The sequence below is a fragment of the Prunus avium genome, chromosome 1, assembly GCF_965620075.1.
Source record: "Prunus avium chromosome 1, drPruAviu1.hap1.1, whole genome shotgun sequence".
Classification (NCBI taxonomy): Eukaryota; Viridiplantae; Streptophyta; class Magnoliopsida; order Rosales; family Rosaceae; genus Prunus; species Prunus avium.
Genome location: NC_142284.1, coordinates 9,106,463 through 9,123,607, shown reverse-complemented (window position 1 = coordinate 9,123,607; position 17,145 = coordinate 9,106,463). Strand labels below are relative to the sequence as shown.

General features: G+C 38.4%; 1 protein-coding gene across 1 annotated transcript; it reads left to right on the top strand.

Annotated features, from left to right (window-relative positions):
- The first annotated feature begins 1,095 nt into the window (after positions 1 to 1,095).
- LOC110752344 (uncharacterized) lies at positions 1,096 to 4,913 on the top strand. Its single transcript, XM_021952979.2, has 6 exons — positions 1,096 to 1,332; positions 1,464 to 1,593; positions 3,524 to 3,693; positions 3,786 to 4,077; positions 4,354 to 4,517; positions 4,593 to 4,913. Exons 1-6 carry the CDS (start codon positions 1,305 to 1,307, stop codon positions 4,745 to 4,747), a joined length of 939 nt encoding a protein of 312 aa, XP_021808671.2. The 5' UTR covers positions 1,096 to 1,304; the 3' UTR covers positions 4,748 to 4,913.
- Positions 4,914 to 17,145: the final 12,232 nt, after the last annotated feature.

The following is a 17,145-nucleotide window of genomic DNA, read 5'->3' as shown; positions in this document are numbered from 1 at the left end:
AGCGAGATGGACACTTGGAGAAGAGTGAAGAGAATAACTTTGGAGAAGATAACAAAGAAGAAGATGAAAATAGTGTCATCAAATTTTTCACGTGAACGTGTGTGTTCTTTCTCCCTAGTTGTATAATTAAGTGTGTATTATCTAAACCGGGGTGTGTGGGTTGTATTAGTTAGTCAGGTAAGGAGAGTATTAAAAGCCCAACTTGTTTAAAATAGTCAAGTAATTAAATAATCACCAAACGCCTGATATGGACTATTTACTTATATCCAGAGTTTAATCGATATACCAAACGAGCCCTTATAGTATAGTTACATGACCAACTTTTTTTCTTTATGTGCAGTGACTTTTTTTTAATTTTTGTATTTTTTCTTTATAAAAAGCTGATCATGTGCACTGACTTTTTTTAACTTTTGTATTTTTTTTTTCTTTTTAAAAAGCTCATAATGTGCAGTAACTTTTTTTTTTTTTTTTAACTTTTGTATATTTTGCTTGCTTGCATCTCACAGGCAACCATCTCTCTGGCCTTTGGTGCCACACAACACAAGCACAAACAAGCACACACCGCAACTCTCTCTATCTATCATGCCTTTGGCGCGGCTCACATTCACACCCGCACTCTCCAATTGCTGCGTTCTACCTTATATAAACCCATGCAGCAAGTCATCACCGAATGCCTAAGAAAGGAGAGAACTACCATGGGGATAACAAATATTTCCAGCCAATAACACGATGATATGTGTAATAATTTTTTCACATGTAATTATTTATCGGTCGAGAATAATAAAACGGTGTTATCCCTATTACAAGAAAGTTTTTTTTTTTCCCAATAAAGCCAATTGAGGCCCAGTCAAAAAAGTCTTCCACATGCTCCAAAACCAGCCAGCTCACAGGCAAAAAAGAAGACAACAATATTCATGCATGCACCGAAAGCACAAAGCCACGGATGAGCCAATTCCACGTGCAAACAACACCCCAACGAACATGCCACAAATCATGGCATAAAACAAAGAGTGGTCCCCACCTCATAATTATGTCTACCATGATGATTCCACCTTGCATGTAAAGAAGGAAACTTTCCTTCATGTCAAAAGACCAAACACAACAGTTGCCAATTCAATACCTTTTTATTCCACTACGGAGGGATTTCCAACACCATGCTCTTTTTCTAATCACATTATAAAGTAAGAGACTATGTTGTTTATCCCCAACTCCATCTGTGTTGTGATTTTTTGTAAGTTACTCCTCTGTTTCAATTAGCCATAAGGGCTGCCCTCTCAAAGCTATCTTTGGACAATTTTATCGTCATGGCTAGCCTTAACTCTGACCAACATGGTAAGATACAATATTCTGTCTCTTTATGCTACTTATAGGAATTCTGTAGCAAACTGTATGGCCAGAGATGCCTAATATATGCTTGTATCACCCTGCCTTCTTGTGGTTCCATTTGTTTTTTCACCTTCCAGGGGTTTCGAGATCATTTTCAAAATCTCCACCAACTCATTACACTCTAAAAATAGAGTCGTTTTCGGAGCTCATTGAAAATTCAGTGGATAAGTACGAGTCTGAGGAATTCGAAGCTGGAGGATACAGATGGTGAATCTCTATCTTAACTCTCTTTTTCATTTTTGGGTAATTTTCACTTTATCACGGTAAAACCGACCAATCCAATCCAATTTTATTGGTTTCAATAATATTGGCAGATTGGATTGGATTCAAAAAATAAAAATAAAAATATTGAAGAAAAAAAAGGATGTTTTTCTTTTCAAGAGAGAACGTCTGTTTTTTAAACACAAGAATTTGGACCACTATTGATTGATACTTAACCATGCTCGAAGGAAGATTCTTTTGCATTAAAACAGTCAAACTTGTCTAAGGCGGAAGCTGCACATGTGATGTTTACATAGCCATTGCAGTGGTGGTTCCAGTATTCGAAAGCTGATCGGGCAAAACTTATATACTAAATTCGACGGTAGAAGTGAATTTTATTAATAAACATAAAAAAATACACATAGTGAGGGTGAAATGCATCTATATCTACAAATGCAAAAACTAATTTCTGAAATTTTTGAAACAGCTATCTTTGTGCAAGACAAAAAAAAAAAATTATAGGCGTGCTTGGGGTTTGTGTGAGACAAAAAAAATTAATAATCATAAGTAGTGTAGATAATATTCTTTTTAACAAAAAGAGAGAAGGAATAGGAAGAAGAAAGAGAGAGAGAGAGAGAGAGAGAGAAGGGAAAGAACCAAAAAAAAAGAGAAGAGAGATGAGAGAAGGAAAAAAATAAAAGAGAGGGAGAGAAGAGAGATGGAAAAATAATGGAAGAGAGAGAGAGTGAAGGAAAAGAAAGAAAAAAAGAGAGAGAGAGTGAAGGAAAAGAAAGAAAAAAAGGTTTGTACAGGTTTGTATATGCTTAATTTAAGTGTGGGACATATGTAGTGTAGTGTAGGCAAGAATTTTTTAACAAATATTTGGGCCGGGCATGAGCCCAGCCTACCATAGGCTAGAAACACCCTTGAGCCATTGTCAATGACCAATAGAAACAAAGAGAAAATAGGAGTTTCATTTCTCTAGAGGAAAAAAAAAAGGACGTTTTTTTTCAACAAAATAAAAGACTGACGTTTTTTTATTTATTTAATTTTTTTAACAAGGTTGTTGTAAAAAAAAAATATATATATATAAAGACTAGCTTGTTGTAAATTAAAACAAAAAAGTTAATACATATAATAAGGGAAATTGACACATGTCATGAGTAGAAGGGAGAAGATTAGAGAGAAGGTTTCTAGCATTCCCTTTTTTTATAGAACGGGCAGATGAAATTTTAATTTGAATTATTTCTATTTATTCAATTAATTGATATATTGTCAGACCACATGTCATCATATGAGTGGGTGTATGAGGCATATATATTGCCACATAAGCTTTAATGAAGGTCTTGAGGAATGACTAACGGATGTGTTAAATTAATATGAAAATAAAAATTATGTGTGCGACTAAGGCGGAAAAGATTTGATGTATCGATAGTAAAGTGAAAATTACCCTTTATTATTATTATTTTTTTTTATGGTGGGTTCTTCAGCATTGTTGTTAACTTAGTGCCTGTTTGGCATTGTTTATTTGAGGTGATAAGTGATTTTTAAAAAATTTTGGGAAGCCCAACCCGTTTGGTAAATTATGAGAAAATCACTTATTGTTAATAATTGTTGCGAGAGAAAGCTATAAAGGAAGTGCTTTCATTTTCTTATTATGCGGGAATTAGTTTCAAAGAGGCACTGAGTTTAATGATTATGCGAGAATCAGTACTAACAACACTTTTAACAAAAAGTTTACCCAAACTACTTTCTCTCACAGCAAATTTGACAGCGATTATTTTCACAACACAACAATGCCAAACTAGCCTTTAATGCAAAATTTGATGTGCATTGTCCACATAGTTTAGGACATTTAAAAGTTGAGAGGGAATTTAGAGAAAAGTTAGTATTTCCCATTACAACATGCATTAGCCTTTTATGTGTTTGCTCACAGGAAACTAGTGCTCCACCCAAATGGTAACAAGACAAGGGACGTGGAAGAGCACATCTCTCTATACTTGGAAATGGTTGGAACTGATTCACTTCAGTTTGGTTGGGAAGTATTTGTTGGTTTCAGGTTCTATTTGCTTGATCAGAAGAAGGGAATGTACTTTGTTCTTGAAGGTGCTGTCTCTATAATTTTCCAGTTGATGTAGAGACTTGTTCTTTTTCATATTTGTGATTTGCTGATCATTTTTCATGTTGCATTTCCTTAGATGCCAATGAAAACGAGAAGTGTTTGCATGAGATGATGCATTGTTTGGGTGTTGATCAATTTATCTCTTTTGAAGCATTTACTGATGTTTCCAAGGGATATCTCACGGGTGACACCTGTGTGCTTGGAGCGGACGTCTTTGTGTTCAAAGAAAGAAGGAAATGCAAAGGAGAGTGTCTTTCAATGATAAAAGATTCTGTTATGCGCAAGCATGTTTGGAAGGTTGAGAACTTTTCGAAGTTAGATGCTGAGAGCTACTACTCAGAATCATTCACAGCTGGAGATCAGAAATGGTATATCTGATAGGCCTTATTTGAAGGGCTTTTATTAATGTGGGTGCAGACGGAGATCTCTTTTTACCTGCATCATAATAGAAAATATTTACCCATACAAATGATGATGTTTTGTCTTTTGATGAACTATATATATGCAATTTCAAATACATATATATATAGGCCATATATAAAACTATGAGTTTGGAACTGGAAAACCTGTTGTAATTTTGCTTCAAGTTAGGTGCAGGTAATATAAAAATGCACTCTTGTTTTTTAATGTGTTGGTTGTTGCAGGAAGATACGGCTCTATCCGAAGGGTCATGGAAAAGGAAATGGCACTCATATTTCTCTTTACTTGGAATTAGATGATCCAAAAGTACCTCCAGGTTCGAAAATATTTGCAGATGTTTCCCTGGGCATTGTCAATCAATGCGGCGCCATTTATGAGTGTTATGAAGGTAAGGATTGTCCTATTTCAACGTTTAATTGTATATAATATGCCGGCACATAACATATGAGGGTTCATTCTGTAGCTAATATGTGGTTCACTGCATCGAGCCCGAGTTGTGGTTCTTCTACTTATATGACACTGAATTCTTTCGGTACGGAAGGCAAGGGTTTTTTGTTGAAGGATACTTGCTTGGTGGAAGCCGAGGTCACTGTCCGTGGAGTTGCCAGAGAACTATAGTTGTCTTATGTTCGGGATGAGATTTAATGTTAAAATGATGTTAATTAGGCTCAAGTTTGTGTTTTCTTAAGTGATTATTAGAATGCTTGCCTTTTCTTTTTCTTCAAAACTGTCATGCAACAAAAATCGTCCACATTACTTAGTAAATTTGGCTTTTCTCATCAAATTAATATTTTTCCTTACAGCCAACCCATTATCTTATTTTTCAATAAATAAAATCTAATTTTTATAGTTAAAAACTCATAACTAGGATTTTTTTTTTTTCCCTTTTCATGTTCCCCTCTCGTCATGTTGCTTTTCCTTTTTCACGTTTTGGTCATTTTCCTTTTCTCCCTGCTTGATTGAAGCCCCCTCTCAATAATATCGAGATATATTGACCATTTATCATTTTTTTGGGAAGCGATATTTTAGCACATTACCATATATATATCGTCAATTTATCGATAATTTCGCCGATATTTTGATAACGATATTTTCGTCCAAGTGGCAGCTGCAAATGGTCAATATAAGATCTGTAAGCGCTTAACCACCACGCCAATCATCACTTTGTGATAATAAGCTATGGAATATTTATTTATAATACTTGTGAGTTGTTTCTCAAAATAGAAATTAACATAATTACTTATTGTTTTATATTGTTGATCAGTTACTTAATTACTTAATATAATTTATTTCTTTTCTATTTAATCCATTTAGTGTTATGGATTATTTTATTATTCATTATAAGTATTTACATTACTAAATTCCCCTTCAAATTGTTGCTTAATTACTTAAATCTGTATAATTATTTTCTTTATTTACTATTTGATTCTTCCTTGGATAAATTTATTTATGTTCTTAGTTAATTTTCAATCTTCACTATTATTTTTTAAGCATGGTAAAGTGCCTAATTTTCATGAAAAATCAAGTTGGTTTACATCTTTAATTATTTTTCAATTTTTGATAAATAATAAATATAAGAACGTGTACCATGTCCAGTGAATAATGTGAAATAAGGTTACTCATGTATCTTACCATGCAATTTATAAAGTGTAAAATATTGTACTAAAAATGATAAATAAATTACTATGGGGTGTTTAATTCTCTTTCATTAATTACTCCAAATTTTCTAAGTCACAGAGTTTGTCAGCTCGCAATATAATCGACTTAAATCACTCAAACCCACTATGCAATGCATTTCCTTCCAATTTTTTGTGTCAAAATAATAGATAATTGACTAAATAAACTTCTTCTAAAGTTTCATTAAAAATTTCCATGTATTTATCACAATTTCTGTGGTTTTTATTCAATTTTTATCGATATCAATATCTTCCCGATATTTCCATCGATATTTCCGTGTTTTTGAACCACCGATATTTCCGAAACTATCGATATTTAAGACCTTGGTGTGAACTACTCACTCTCTTCTTCATTCAAACCACTTTACATTTCTTCCACCGGGAGTTTCTCATTGATGAGCAAAACCCAGAAGCGAGTTACAGAGTGCAAGGATCTATGTTTATTTTGTCTTCAAAGAAATTATATATTCATAAGAGGATGGATTGTGATAAGAATTTTTGAGGTTTTTCCATTTCATTTGGATTTAAATATTAATTCCGTGGACAATTTTTTATTGAACCCGAGAGAAAAGAGAGAGCAGAGGTGCGTGAAAGGCTGGGTCCACAGGGAAATATTCACGGGAGGTTAGGCTCTCAGGGAGGCCAACCAAATGACTCTCGCAATGAGGTTCGTGAGGAAAGGCGCTTCGCAACTCACTCCCAAAGAACCAATTCCCGTCGGCAAGCCACAGGAAATCCTTCGCAAGTGTAGTTTACCAATACGCCACACATGCAAGACAACAGAGAAGGTCGACCCTTGCGAGCCAATGAGGAAGTCAATCAGCGCTGTCCAAATCACGATGGTCACCGACGTGATCTGCAGGTCATGCGCGCAGAAGACGTGATGAAGCTTGTGAATAACCAATTTTGAGACTTGAAGATCGGTGGAGATTTCTAAGATGCTTTGCGCAGAGAAGTGGACCAAGCAAACTCCATGCCATTCATTGCCAAAATCGAGCAAGCTGCTCCCCCAAAGAGATTCTCAACGCCTTCATTAACACACTTCAAAGGGGATTCTGATCCCAAGAGCCATCTGAAACACTTTAAAAGTGTTATGATTTTCTACAAGGCCGACGATGCGCTAATGTGCAAAGTGTTTGTCATGACTTTTCAGCCCAGGATTGATTCCACACCTTATCATCCGAATCGATCAACAGCTTTAAGGAGCTAGCCTACGTCTTCACCAAGGAATACATTTCTTATCAGACGATCAAAAAGAACCCTGACCATCTGTTCAATCTGCGCAAGAAGTCCGACGAGTCCATTCGAGATTACATCAAGAAATTTAAGGCAGAAAAGGCAAACATCGTGGAGTGCGATGACCGAATCGCGTCCTCAACCTTCATGAAGGGCCTGCCAGCTGAACACGAATTATACCACAAGCTAACTATCGCTCCCAGCCAGACTTTGGTTGAGGTCTTCGCGACCGCGGAACGCTACGCGCTCTAGAATGACTACCAAATTGCAATGAAAAAGTCTACCAGGCAAGCTGACCAACTAGCCAAACAGGTAGGTTAGAGAGGTGATATATTCAACAACAAGAATAGTGCCAAGCGTAAGTCCCAAGGAGACACTCAGGCGGATGAGAACTTCACCAAGTTTTTCATCCCCATACATCAAATTCTAGCCCAAGTGAAAGACAAGCCTTGGGTAAGGAGACCGCCGCCTCTGAAAGAAGACCCAGATAAGAAGAATGCCCACAAATATTGTGCCTTCCATGGGGAATACGGGCACTACACGAATAGTTGCTTTGCCTGGAAAAAGTACCTCAAAGAACTAGTGAGAGAAGGCTACTGCAAGAAATTCATTGCAAAGCAGACCATCTAGCAGATCGAGTACCGCAATACCGCCAAGGAACTTTCCTAGAAGATCATAAGGATTAACACGATCCTACTCGACTCTAAGGAGTCCAAGTTGACCAGCAAAGAAAAGAAGAGGAAGATTAATTAAATTGTCACGACCTGACTTCCCTTGCCAGATATTGTCCGCTTTGGGCCTCCCTCCTCATGGTTTTTTTCTTGGGCTTAAGCTAATGCTATCTTGCCCAAAAGGCCTCTTGCTAGGAAGAGAAGTGCCAACACATATAAAGCACTTCACATTTCCCTCCCTCGAGCGATGCGGGATTGCTCACCTTTCTTGTTTCCCCAAGACACGGGTCTTACAATCCACCCCTTGGGGCCTAGCGTCCTCGCTGGCACACTTCCGGTCGGGGTCCAGATATGATACTTTTTGTCACGACCCGACTCCCCTAGTAAGATATTGTCCGCTTTGAGCCTCCCCCTTCACGCTTTGGACCAGAAGTGTGCCAGTGTGAACGCTGGGCCCCAATGGGGGTGGATTGTAAGACCTGTGTCTTGGGGAAACAATAACGGTGAGCAGTCCCACATCGCTTAGGAAGGGAAAGGTGAAGTGCTTTATATGTGTGGGCGCTTCTCTTCCTAGCCAGAACCCTTTTGGACAAGATAACATTAGCTTGAGCCTAAGAACAAAACCGTGAGAGGGGAGGCCCAAAGTGGACAATATCTTGCTAGGGGAGTCGGGTCATTTAAAATGGTATCAGAGCTGGACCCCGACCGGAAGTGTGCTAGCGAGGACGCTGGGCCCCAAGGGGGCTGGATTGTAAGACCCGTGTCTTGGGGAAACAAGAACGGTGAGCAATCCCACATCCCTCATGGTGGGAAAGGTGAAGTGCTTTATATGTTTTGGCACTTCTCTTCCTAGCAAGAGGCCTTTTGGGCAAGATAGCATTAGCTTGAGCCCAAAAAAAAAAAACCATGAGGGGGGAGGCCCAAAGCGGACAATATCTGGCAAGGGGAGTCAGGTCGTGACAATTTAATTAATGTGCCTGATAAGCAATAAACCAATAAACACCATGTAATAAAATAATGCTTTAATTTGACATGTTGGGTGGAATGCGAAACTCTATTATATGTCAAATTGCCACATAAGCCATCAAATTCAAATTTAATGTTTGAATTTTCCCTTAGAGATGCTCTTACCACAATCCTATACCATCTTATGCGACAACTGAGTTGGAAACCCCATGTCATTGAATTTGAGTTACAAGTTTTAAATTAGAACACGTTTCTTATAAAAATCTTATGTGGTAGGTTGGATGCGCCATGTCATTGAATTTGAGTTACAATTTTAAATTAGAACACGTTTCCTTTAAAAATAATAATAATAAAAACATTCTCCCCAATCTCCTCCCTCCCCCTTTTCACCCCCTCCCCCATTGGCGACCAGTCCAAACTGCACTGGCACTCTCGTTCAACAACAAAATTGAAGAAAAAAAGGGGCAACAACGGCCAAACTACAATGGCACTCTTGGGACTCAAGTGATTTTTTGAACATATGATCTTTGAAGGAATATCTACAAGATAGATGATTCGGATTATTGATATACTATGTGAATAGACTCTACAAGGGTGTTGAGGGATCCCTCAATAGAAACTTTATGTATACCCAAGGTATGTTATCTACCCTTGTGCCAATTGATTTTTTTCTTTTTTTTGGGTTATAAATTAGAAAGATAAAATGGGGTTTTCTACAAAAGTAGGACTCATGTTATGATTTTTTTTTTACATTTTTTTAATCCGAAAAAATAAATGGGTTGTTCCATACAAATTGGGGCCATGTTTTGATTTTGTTTTTTAGTTTTCATTTTTTAATCCAAAAAAATAAACATTTACTATATTATCCTCATTTATTTAATATTTCAATTCTTAGTATTATCATTAACCAACGTGGTATTTTCTGGTATTTTGAATGTTTCACCGTTCTCTACCACACAAAGCGTGAAAAGGAAGAAAATAATTAAGAAAACGTATACCATTTGTATCCTCCAGCACCAAACTCCCGAGACTCATATGTATCCACTGAATTTTCTGTCGAAAATGACTCTAGTTTTAGAGAGTAATGAATTGGTGGTGAATTTGAAAGTGATCTCAAAAGCCCTGGGAAAAAAAATCATAAAATTTCAATTACATAGCGTTTAGAGTAAAACACAAAATATAGAGAGACATAGAAAGTGGCTTACCATCTTGGTCAAAGCTAAGGCTGCCCATGGCAATAAAATTGACCAACGCATTTATTTTTCTGAGGATAAACAGCGACCCTTTACTTGAAGAAGACTATTGACTAATTGTAACACAAAACAAGAGATGGAGTGAGTGGGGCTGGCGTGGGGGGAGGATATACAACTAATTGAAACATATGTATATGCACGTATTAACTATTCAATATATGTGTGTAGATTGCAGAAACGATAGTGCCAAAAAGAATGTTTGCGCGATATTTTCGAGTTAATCTTACTCTTTATTTGAAGGGTGTTTGAAATCTGCGTAATCTTTGAACATATATGTTTGAAATGTGTAGAGGTTGTGTGTCTTTATTAAGCATCTCCACTTGGAGAATGTCATGGCATCCAAGTTATCTTGAATTACTTTCCCTTTCATAAAAGAAAGCCCCTTGATACTTATCTTGTCGCAAAAGGGGACAATAGATGTAAAATTGAAGAATAGAATATTGTACTGTGTTAAAAGCGCTCATGGATATTGTACCGTGTATAATAGAATATACCCCTTTATTCTCTTCTTTATGCTAAACAAAGTCTTACATCTGTGTTAAAAGCGCTCATGGATACCTTTTCCTCGAAATAAAGATAATCCTATAGACACAAAGCATTTTAACTCATTTGGTGTATAGGATTGGATTGGATTTGAAAAATGACTAAAGCTAAGGTATGTTGAAGGAGAAAATGAAGGTGGAGGTGAATGATTTTGCATTTTGGGGGGATTAGGTGGGAAAAGTTTGATATGCTACCATTTTGTTGGGATTAGATGGGATAAGTTTTCTTCATGAGTAATCCATCTTCTACCTCCAACTTGATCAAAAAAAACTTTCATTTCTTCTTTAACATGTGTCAAATATAGGAAGTTATCCTATCCAATCCAATTCTATGCACCAATCAAACAAGAAAAAGTTTCAAGTTTAGAATCATACCTTTAATTTTTCGTTAAAAACGGAAAACCTTATTTAGTTCTAAAACAGAAAAACCCTTTCTGATTCTTTTTTACTTGTATCGAATTGTCAGCAAATTAAGTTTGGGGGTCAAGTTTATTTCATGGCGACTAGTCTTACCAATTTATGGACTGCTAACTATTAATAATACTTTTGTTGTGTTGGCAATTAACATTTAATTATAGGGGTTTTGAGAAGCATTTCGGATTCACCCCCAACTCATTACATAGTAAAAATACAGTCCCTTTGATTGCTGTCCAAAACTCATAATCCTTAATCTTAATTGTTGCTTTCCTCAGGAAACTGGTTTTCTATCCAAATGGAAACAAGAGCAGGAATGTGAAAGAGCACATTTCTCTCTACTTGGTAATGTCTGGTGCAAATGCTCCCCATATATCTTGGGAAGTGTAGTGTTTCAGAGTTTTACTGGATCAGAATAAGGGCAACTGCTTGGTTCTTGAAGGTGCCATTTACTTCCATTAATTCATAGAACAGATAAGCACATATCTGCAATGCATTGTCTCATTTTCTGACCTTTTTTTTTATATATGACATCGCTTTGAACAAAATGAAGGGCGCTTCCACGGGATGAAGCTTAATTGTGGATTTGATCAGTTCCTCTCTCAGAAAGCTTTTACTGAAATTTCCAATGGATTTCTCATAGATTATGTTAGTTAAAACAAAGACAAGACATAGACAAATCCCTAAACCAAGGAAAAGCTTGTCTACCATCTCTCATACTTTTCCATGTTTACAAATCCATGTTTTAGGGAAACACAAATCCTGGAAACTCTCCATGTTTTGTGATCTTGATTGTAACTAATAATTAATCATGTACAATTGTATATATCTCTTCATGTTAGTAATACAATGGCATATTTGCATTCTCTGCAAAACCTCTCATATTTCACATTCTCTACTCTCTCAATTACACTATCTTTGGCATGGTATCAGAGCAATTGATTTTGGTTGCCTCTGCATAACCTTGTTCTTGCCTAATCTCTACCTACCCTTACCCATAATTTGCTGTTATATCATTCTTATCTCATACTTTGCCTTGCCTCAAAATTGGTCTTGATCCCAAGTTCTATTTGTGATCTTGTTTGCTGAAGTTCTAAGCTTTTTTTTCTCTTAATCTATTTACATCATGGGTGACACCAACGACACAATCAACTCCACGGCCGACTCTTCTAAGATCGACTACACCAAGATTGACTCCTCCACAACTCCACCACTCCGGTCCTCTCATGACTTCTCTCAAATTACTCCTGATAAGTTGGATGGGTCCAACTACCCTGCATGGTCTCGTAGTGTTCGCTTGGTCATTACTGCTCGTCGTATGGCTGGCTTCATTAATGGTAAAAAGATTGCCCCTGCCATTGATGATCCTAGCTATGAAGCTTGGGATGAAGACAACTGTTTGGTGCAATCATGGCTCCTCAACTCCATGACCAAACATGTACGTGCCTTATTTGATCATTGCTCAACGGCTTATGCAGTGTGGGACGCAGCTCGGAAGACATACACTGTTACTCAGAATAGCTCCAAGTTGTACCAACTCCGTCGTCAGTCTGTCACCACCTCTCAAAGTGGTGAACCTGTGAATGTCTTCTATGAAAAATTACACGTAATATGGCAAGAAATTGACAGCCTCCGTCCCTGCAAACATACCAATCCTGATGATATGGCTCTTCACCAACAAGTACTTGAAGTTGAACGTGTGTACGATTTTTTGGGAGGACTCGATCCCAACTTTGATTCCGTTCGTAGTCGGATTCTTGCCATGAACCCGCTTCCAGCAGTCATTGAAGCTTGTGCACTTGTGGTAGAAGAAGATAATCGCCAATCTTCCATGCTTGGCGGTGGAAGTGCAATGGTAGTCAAGCCATATCGGCCACCACACCGTACGTCCTCCGGACTTCCCCCCCGGGGTCCCAAAACTGACGATGCAAAGGGAACTCAGAAGCGCACTCATTGTGGTGGTAATCATCTTGTTGAGAAGTGCTTTAAGCTTCATGGTTATCCTGAGTGGTGGGATGCTCTCAAGTCCCGCAACAAAACACCCAAGGCAGCATGTGTTATAACTACCGACGCTTCTCCATCTTCCACCCTACTCTCCGACTCCGAATCAGGTACACGACCCACTACATGGATAATTGACACAGGTGCCACTGATCATATGACTTTTGACTCTACTATGTTTTCCACATTATCTTCTAAGTCTTGTCATCCTTACATCACTAGTGCCAATGGAGTTCCTTCTAATGTTGCTGGTGAAGGAACTATATCACTTTCCCCTTCCTTATCTTTATCTCATACACTACTTGTTCCCTCCATCAATTGCAATTTGTTGTCTGTTGAAAAATTACTTGACTCACATAATTGTTATGCCATATTCTATCCTTCCCATTGTCTTTTTCAGGACCTCACGACTCACGCGACGATTGGGCATGGTAAACGAAGAGGGGGGTTGTATTCCTTGACGGTCTCTTCACCACCAAGGGCAGCTCATACTCATGGTTCCAGCTCACAAGCTGGCAATGAACACCAGATTTGGCTTTGGCATCGTCGCCTAGGACATCCATCCTTTGGCTATCTTCAACGTTTGTTTCCGTCTTTGTTTCGTGGCTTAGATAATCATTAGTTTCAGTGTGAAACCTGTGTATTGGCCAAAAGCCATCGAACTGTTTTTCCCTTAAGTGATAATAATACGGAATTCCCTTTTGATTTGGTTCACTCTGATGTTTGGGGTCCTGCTAAAGTTTCTTCCTGTGGCAAAAGATGGTTTGTTACATTTATTGATGATTGCACTCGCATGACTTGGGTATATTTACTAGCTCATAAAAGTGACGTTTCCGCTGCAATCCATGAATTTCATGCTATGATTACCACACAGTTCCAAGCCTCCACCAAAGTATTCCGGTCTGATAATGGTGGGGAATATGTGAATAAATTCTTGGCACAATTCTTCCGAGACCACAACATCATTCATCAAACCTCCACATCTTTTACTCCGCAACAAAATGGTGTCGCAGAGTGAAAGAATCGACAATTACTCGAGGTTACTCGTGCATACATGCTGGATAAATCGGTCTCTCACTACTTATGGGGACATGCCCTTCTTTCTGCAGTCTATGTAATTAATCGAGTGCCTAGTAGTGTTTTGAAGTTTGAAACTCCACTGAACACCTTGGCTCGTCACGTCTCTCTTCCTACAGTCCTCAAGTTGCCTCCTCGCATATTTGGTTGTGTTGTATTTGCTCATGTTCCATCTCATCAAAGAAGTAAACTGGACCCTTGTGCCATTCGTTGTGTGTTCGTTGGGTATGGATCAAATCAAAAAGGAAACAAATGTTACCATCCTCCTACTCGTAAGCTCTTTGTCACAATGGATGCCACATTCCATGAAGATTTATCATACTTTGAAGCTTCTACACCCCCTTCTCTTCAGGGGGAGAGGAGGAATGAAGAGAAGGAAGAAAAAGTTCAAGAAGAAATTCAAGTCTGTCCAATTACGACCGGTCGCTTTTACACAGATTCGGAAACGACCGGTCGCACGGACCTCAGCGACCGATCGCATGGCTCAAGCAATTCTGAAAATCAAATCTGTCCAAATACGACCGGTCGCAGCCCAGAAACGACCGGTCGCTTTTGCACAGATTCAGAAACGACCGGTCGCACGGACCTCAGCGACCGGTCGCATGGCTCCAGCGATGAAATACCAATCTGTCCAAAAGCGACCGGTCGCTCAGAATCGTGCGACCGGTCGTCGATCCCCTGTGAACTTGAAGATGGCTATGTGGACAGCGATGAAGGTACTGAAAAATTGTCGTTCTTATTTGGTGACGATTCCTGAGGAGACAATCCAAATGTTTGTTGTGATCAACTACAAAATACAACCCCTCCTTCTCAACCATCGGACCAATCGTCTCGTGAGGAAGAAACACTCGAGGTAATTCCCAAACCACCTAATGATACACCACACACTCTTCCACCTAGGACCACTAGGGGAAAACCCAAACCTCAATATTGTCCTGACCTTACTGCCAAATCTAAATATCCCATTAATAACCATATTTCAACTCATAGATTGTCAAAGTCATATGCATCATTTGTCAATCAATTATCTATTGTATGTGTTCCAAATAAGTGGCAGGATGCTATAACAGATTCCAAATGGGCTGAAGCAATGGCAATGGAAATGGAAGCTCTAGAAAAGAATTCTACTTGGGAAATGGTTCAGTTACCACAAGGCTGATGGATATACACCATTAAATACAAAGCTGATGGATCCATAGACCGATACAAAGCTCGATTAGTGGCCAAAGGGTATACACAAACATATGGAATTGACTACCATGAGACATTTGCACCTGTTGGCAAGATCAACACAGTACGTGTTCTCATGTCATTGGCTGCAAATCTTGATTGGCCACTACTGCAGTATGATGTAAAGAATGCATTTCTTCAGGGACTTGCAAGAAGAAGTATATATGGAACCACCACCAGGGAACTTTATGACAATCGGTCCCAACACCGTGTGCAAGCTGAGAAAATCATTATATGGGCTAAAGCAGTCACCTCGAGCCTGGTTTGGAAAATTCACAAATTCCATGAAGTGCTTTGGGTACACTCAGAGCCACTCGGATCACACTTTATTCTTAAAGCGTCGTGGTGACAAACTTACGGCCCTTATCATCTATGTTGATGATATGGTGGTTACCGGTAATGACAATGAAGAAATGAAGAATCTGCAGAAGCTCCTTGCTAGTGAATTTGAGATGAAGGAATTAGGTGAGTTACAATATTTTCTTGGCATAGAAGTTGCTAGATCAAAACATGGCATATTTCTATCCCAACGAAAATATGTGTTAGACTTGTTAACAGAAACTGGAATGCTTGATTGTAAGCCAGCTGACACACCTATTGAGCAGAATCACAAGTTAGGGATGTATCCAGATCAAGTACCCACTGACAAAGAAAGGTATCAAAGATTGGTTGGGCGACTGATTTATCTATCACACACACGCCCCGACATAGCTTATGCTGTGAGTATGGTGAGTCAGTTTATGCATCAACCAAGTGAGGCACACATGAATGCAGTGACACGGATCATGAGGTACTTGAAGGCTGCCCCTGCAAAAGGGTTGATATTCTCCAAACATACACATATGAACCTAGAAGGATACACAGATGTTGATTGGGCAGGATCCATCACAGATAGACGTTCTACTTCTAGATATTTTACTTTTGTGGGTGGCAACTTAGTCACTTGGAGAAGTAAGAAGCAAAAAGTTGTGGTTAGATCAAGTGCTGAAGCAGAATTTAGGGGAATGGCTCAAGGACTGTGTGAATTGCTCTGGTTACGGAACTTACTGAAGGACCTTGGAGTTAAACCATTAAAGGCTACAAACTTGTACTGTGACAATAAAGCTGCTATCGAGATAGCACATAACCCAGTACAACACGACCGTACCAAGCATGTGGAAGTCGACCGACACTTCATCAAAGAGAAACTAGAAAGGGGTATAATTAAGTTTCCGTTTGTAAACTCGGAAAACCAACTTGCCGACATTCTAACGAAAGCCATATCAAGTAAAGTTTTTTATGATTCACTTGACAAATTGGGCATGCATGATATCTTTGCACCAACTTGAGGGGGAGTGTTAGTTAAGACAAAGACAAGACATAGACAAATCCCTAAACCAAGGAAAAGCTTGTCTACCATCTCTCATACTTTTCCATGTTTACATATCCATGTTTTAGGGAAACACAAATCCTGGAAACTCTCCATGTTTTGTGATCTTGGTTGTAACTAATAATTAATCATGTACAATTGTATATATCTCTTCATGTTAGTAATACAATGGCAGATTTGCATTCTCTGCAAAACCTCTCATATTTCACATTCTCTACTCTCTCAATTACACTATCTTTGGCAGATTACACCTGTGTGTTTGGAGCAGAGATCTTTGTTTATGAAGCACGGATACTTCAGTTCAGCTCTGTATCCTATATTGGATACGATTCGCATACGATATGCTCCAATACCCGTTGGATACGTATTGGAGTCTACGGATACGTTTTTTTGACACACTGATACGTGTATCCGACTTTTCGGATACATTATAGAAATTTAGATGGGAGTAGGAATCTGGAGAATGACCCGTGATAGGTTTTTGATTGTATTGCAACTTTTTATATTGTTTACAGTTGACTTGTACATAAAGTATATACAGAATCTCTGATTGGCGGTAGGATGAAGGAGATTTGATCCTG

What these genes read in the sequence shown, in the direction of transcription:
- LOC110752344 (XM_021952979.2), top strand. Translation starts at nt 1,305, where the DNA reads ATGGCTAGCCTTAACTCTGACCAACATG. An exon ending in ACAGCTGGAGATCAGAAATG is followed by an intron (nt 4,078 to 4,353) that starts GTATATCTGATA and finishes TGGTTGTTGCAG; the next exon opens with GAAGATACGGCTCTATCCGA. An exon ending in CATTTATGAGTGTTATGAAG is followed by an intron (nt 4,518 to 4,592) that starts GTAAGGATTGTC and finishes TTCATTCTGTAG; the next exon opens with CTAATATGTGGTTCACTGCA.